Consider the following 4,883-nt stretch of genomic DNA (forward strand, 5'->3'; position numbering starts at 1 on the left):
GCTGCACCCTGTTGTGCTGGTTTGTGTGTGGAGGGGCTGGGAGCGGAGGAGGGGGTACAGGGGGTGCTCCTGGCAGAAGATGCTCAAAGTTCCCCCGGCTCAAGTCGGACCCGCCCCTGGACAAGGCCGAGCCAATTAGCAATGGCGTCGCGCTTTGAGACAAGGGATTTAAACAGGGGAAGTTGGGAGGAGGAGGAGAAAGAGGAGGAGGAAGAGGAGGGGGGAGGGAAATAGCCCTGGAAAGACTGATCGAGAGGAAGGACGACACGAGGCGGGGAGTGCTCTGAGCAGAGACTGCCCTGCACCCGTGGAGCCCCACGGGGGAGCAGATGCCCCCCCAGAGCCCCTGGGAGGGACCCAGGTGGGAGGAAGATCGTGGAGGACTGTCTCCCGTGGGAGGGAGCCCCCGGCGGAGCAGGGGAGGAGTGTGAGGAGTCCTCCCCCTGAGGAGGAAGGGGCGGCAGAGACAACGGGTGATGGAGTGACCCCAAGCCCCATCCCTGCCCCTGCGCTGGGGGGGGAGCAGGGAGAGAAATGGGGAGCAAAGCTGAGCCCGGGCAGGAGGGCTGGGGGAAGGGCTTGGAAGCTGTGGTTGTATTTCTCACTGTCCTGCTCTGCCGGATCGGTACCTCGGGGGTGGGGGGTTCAAATTCCAGTGCTGTTCTTTCTTCCCGATGGAGTCTCTCTGTTCCCCAGACCATAATGGGGGAGTCCCACGTCCCCCTCCCGTCCTTGCCTTGCTACCCCCCGTCCTTTGTTTTAATTATTTTGACCCCATCCCTGTTGGGGATGGGGTGAGGGAACATCTGGATGGGGCTCAGGTGCCCTCGGGGCTCAAAGCCCAAGGCCGTGCTAAGGGGCAAGGCCCTGGGGGTGTGAGGAGGAGGAGAAGGGAAGGGAGGGAGCCGAGCAGGCAGAGCCATGCAGGAGGGGGCTGCTCTTCATGGGCCTTAAGAGCCCCCAGCTGAGCCCCTTTGGCCCCCCACAGGCGCTGGGACAGAGGAGCAGAAGGAGGAGCAGTGCCAGCCCAGGGAAGAGCAGAGAGGGATGCTGCAAGGGCCCCAAGAGGAGCCCCAGAGCCCCACGGTGGCCGTGGAGCACGATGGCCAACAGCAGCCCCGTGATACCCCGGGGAGCCGCAGAACAAGAACACCCCGAAAATGCTCTTTCAAAGGGACGGGTGGTGAAGACCCTCAAGAAGCCTCAACCCAACCCCAGAGCAGCCCCAGAGAGAAGAAGTACAAATGTGAGGACTGTGGGAAGGTCTTTGCTAGTAGCAGCAACCGGACCCGTCACCGATGGAACCACATGGCAGAGAAGCCCTTCAAGTGCCAGGATTGTGGGAAAGGCTTCACACTGAGTACGTACCTCCTGAATCACCAGAGAGCACACACCAAGGAGAAGCCCTTTGTCTGCACCACGTGTGGGAAATGCTTTTCCTGGCCCTCGAACCTCCATGTCCACCAGCGCGTCCACACAGAAGAGAGACCATACTCCTGCTCGTGCTGCGGGAAGACATTCAGGCAGAGTGATTCACTCAAACGGCATCAGGAATCCGTCCATAATGGTGAGTCCTTGAATGAGACTTAATCCCGTATCACGTTGTGCTCAGCAATGAAATGGAGAGGAGTGCTTTTGGGGGTCGTGTTCGGCCAGAGTTTGGTGCTGAACTTGCTGGGCCTCCATCTTCCCATGGGTAGCTGGTGAGTCATGGCCTTGTCCTGTCAAACGATATTTTACCTGCACCCATGTTTTTTCCTCACTTTTCCTCTTCTTTTCCCAATCCTGGGTTCACCCAGACTGGGTGGGAGCAGCCAACAGCCCAACCCTGCCCCATCCTGAGCTGACTTATCTCCATCCCCGGCCCTCTCAGGGGATAGGGGGATTTTTGTGGGGATGAAAATGGGGACCAAGGGTGGGTGCTGGCATGGTATGGGGGAGGAGGGATGGAGGAAGAGGAACAGGGGATACACACAAACAGCCCCAAGCTCCATTGACTTGCACCCCCATCTCCTTGCACACTTCTGCACCGCAGGCAGGGTACAGGCACAGGTTTGTAGCGTCCTCTGAGCCCACGTCATGGGGGGACCCTGAAAGTGCCCCCTCCTGGGCAACCTCCTGGGCTCAGGGGCCTCATACAAGGCTGAGCGGCTTTCCCTCAGCACTGCAACATCCTCCTCCTGCCTCTGTGGGGTGCTCAGCACCCCCTGCCCGGGGCTCAGCACCCACCTGCCTGTGGTGGTTTGTGTGTGAAGAGCTTCTGGAGTGGGGGAAGGATCTACAGGGCGACTACTGTGATAAGTTTCTTGAAGCTCTCCTGCCTCCAAGCTCTGGCCAAGGCTGAGCCAATTAGAGGTGGAGTTGTACTCTGGGACATGGTATTTAAAAAGGGGGAACCTGAGAGGAGCAGGAAGGGTATGAAGGTGGGAGGGAAATAGCTCTGCAAAGAGCGAGGGAGAGGAAGGACATCAGGAGGCGGTAGGAGCTCTGAGCAGAGACTGCCCTGCACCCGTGGAGCCCCACGGGGGAGCACATGCCCCCCCAGAGCCCCTGGGAGGGACCCAGGTGGGAGGAAGATCGTGGAGGACTGTCTCCCATGGGAGGGAGCCCCCGGCGGAGCAGGGGAGGAGTGTGAGGAGTCCTCCCCCTGAGGAGGAAGGGGCGAGGGAGGGTCTGGGTGGGGCTCGGGTGCCCACATGGCACTAATGGAAAAGACCATCAAGGACATTAAACCTGCCCAATTAGCATTAATGACCACAAACAAAGCTCTCTGGGTCCCTACCGGGGATCTCCCAGCCCCAGTAGCAGGTGGAAGCTCTACTACAGCTTTGCAGCTGCTGAGGATGCAGCACTGGGGGGGGGACTGTGCGTACGGAGGAGGCGATGAGCAGGGGAAGGGGTCAGGGGCAGAAAAGGGGGGGACACCCAAGGAAAGGCTGTAGAAGGGGCTGGCAGCGCAGCACAAGGGCTCCTTGTGTGCCTTGGCCATCGCCGTTGGTCCTGTCGTCGTTATTCAATCTCTGTCTGAGCTCTTTGTGGCCCCAGCGCTGGCTCCTGGGGGGACTGGTGTGAGCGGGTCTGGGGTCATCTGCAGGGGTGGGGCTGGGGGTGTCGGTCCCTGCTCTGCAGTGCGGGGTGATACGTGAGGGAGTAAAATACCCAGAGAACCCCAAAAATTCTCTTTCACAGGATTGAATGGTGAAGAACCTGAAGAATCCACATCCCAACCGCGGAGTAGCTCCAGAGAGGAGTTCAAGTGTGAGGACTGTGGGAGGGTCTTCACCTGGAGAAGCAGCCTGAGTCGTCACCGACGGATCCACACGGGAGGGAACCTCTACCAGTGCCCGGATTGTGGGAAGAACTTCACGCTGAGAGAGAACCTCCTGCGTCACCAGAGGATGCACACCAAGGAGCAGCCTTATCTCTGCACCACGTGTGGGAAACGCTTCACCTGGCAGTCAAACCTCATCACCCACCGACGCATCCATACGGAAGAAAAACTTCACGCTTGCTCGCAGTGTGGGATGATGTTCCAGAAGAGTTGTCAACTGGAGAGCCATCAGAAATCTGTCCACAATGTCCAAAATGGTGAGTCTTCACAGGGGGCTTAACCCAATATCCCGTTGGGCTCGGCAATAAAATGGAGAGGCGGGGATTTGGGGGTGGCTGTGGGCTAGATTTTGGCCAGGACCTGGCTGGGCATCCATCTCCCCATGGGTTTGGTTGATCAATCGCCTCCTCTGGCCTCCTGAACTATTTTTCCCCCCACTCCTGGGTTTTCTCACCTTTCCCCCTCCCGGGTTCACCCGCAGAGGGTGGGAGCAGCCAAGAGCCCAACCCTGCCCCATCCCGACCTGCCCCAGCTCCATCCCCGGCCATCCCAGGGGGTGGTGGGAGTTTTGGGAGGGTAAAACAGGGGACCAAGTGTGGGTGCTGGTCCCGGGTTAAGAAGCAGGAAGGACGGGGGAAGAGGAGTATCAAGCACAGGAAGGATGAAATATTCAGAGAACCCCAAAAACACTCTTTCAAAGGGACGTCTGCTGAACATCTTCAAGAATCTACAACCCAACCACGGAGGAGATGCCGACAGAAGAAGTGCAAGTGTGAGGAGTGTGGGAAGGTCTTCATGTCTGTGAGCAGCCTGAGCCGTCACCGCAAGATCCATATGGGAGAGAAGCCCTTCAAGTGCCAGGATTGTGGGAAGAGCTTCACGGAGAGCGGGAGCCTCGTGTGTCACCAGAGGACGCACACCAAGGAGAAGCCCTTTCTCTGCACCACCTGCGGGAAACGCTTCTCCTGGCGCTCCAACCTCCTTGTCCACCAACGCACCCACACGGGAGAGAAGCTGGACGCCTGCTCCCACTGCGGGTTGACCTTCCGGCATGGTGATCACCTCAGGAGGCATCAGGAAGCCGTCCACAATGGTGAGTCCTTGGGTGGGTTTAACCCCGTATCACGTCATGCTCAGTAATAACATGGAGAGGAGGGATTCTGGGGGCAGGTCTTGGCCAGATTTTGGTCAGGAACTGTCTGGGCATCCATTTTCCTCTGGCGAGAGGTTTGATGGACTTTTCCGGCCTCCTCCCATCAAGCTCCTTTTGCATCCACCCACGGATTTTCTTGCTTTTCCTCTTCTTTCCCTCATCCTGGGTTCACCCCCAGCGGGTGGGAGCAGCCAAGACCCCAACCCTGCCCCATCTTGACCTGCCTCATTTTTATCTCAAGACCTCCCAGGGGGCGGGGGGAGTATTGGAGGAGGGAGAAAGTGAGGACAAAGGGCAGGTGCTCATTCGAGATCAGAAGGAGGGATGGAGGGAGAGTAGGAGCAGGAAGGGGACAGAGCACACCCTGGCCCGCCTCCATGGTCACCGCGGCACTTGCAC

General features: G+C 58.8%; 1 protein-coding gene across 1 annotated transcript; it reads left to right on the forward strand.

The window, feature by feature from the left end:
* The first annotated feature begins 22 nt into the window (after window positions 1-22).
* Window positions 23-4,505, forward strand: LOC113490764 (zinc finger protein OZF-like). The gene is made up of 4 exons (XM_026867335.1): window positions 23-361; window positions 989-1,567; window positions 3,190-3,588; window positions 4,032-4,505. The coding sequence occupies exons 2-4, from the start codon at window positions 1,048-1,050 to the stop codon at window positions 4,469-4,471; spliced, it is 1,359 nt and encodes a 452-aa protein (XP_026723136.1). The 5' UTR covers window positions 23-361; window positions 989-1,047; the 3' UTR covers window positions 4,472-4,505.
* The last annotated feature ends 378 nt before the right edge of the window (window positions 4,506-4,883 follow it).

This window comes from Athene cunicularia, unplaced genomic scaffold (genome assembly GCF_003259725.1).
Source record: "Athene cunicularia isolate RWA unplaced genomic scaffold, athCun1 SCF_285, whole genome shotgun sequence".
Taxonomy (NCBI): Eukaryota; Metazoa; Chordata; class Aves; order Strigiformes; family Strigidae; genus Athene; species Athene cunicularia.

What these genes read in the sequence shown, in the direction of transcription:
- LOC113490764 (XM_026867335.1), top strand. Translation starts at nt 1,048, where the DNA reads ATGCTGCAAGGGCCCCAAGAGGAGCCCCAGAGCCCCACGGTGGCCGTG. An exon ending in TCAGGAATCCGTCCATAATG is followed by an intron (nt 1,568 to 3,189) that starts GTGAGTCCTTGA and finishes TCTCTTTCACAG; the next exon opens with GATTGAATGGTGAAGAACCT. An exon ending in TGTCCACAATGTCCAAAATG is followed by an intron (nt 3,589 to 4,031) that starts GTGAGTCTTCAC and finishes ACTCTTTCAAAG; the next exon opens with GGACGTCTGCTGAACATCTT.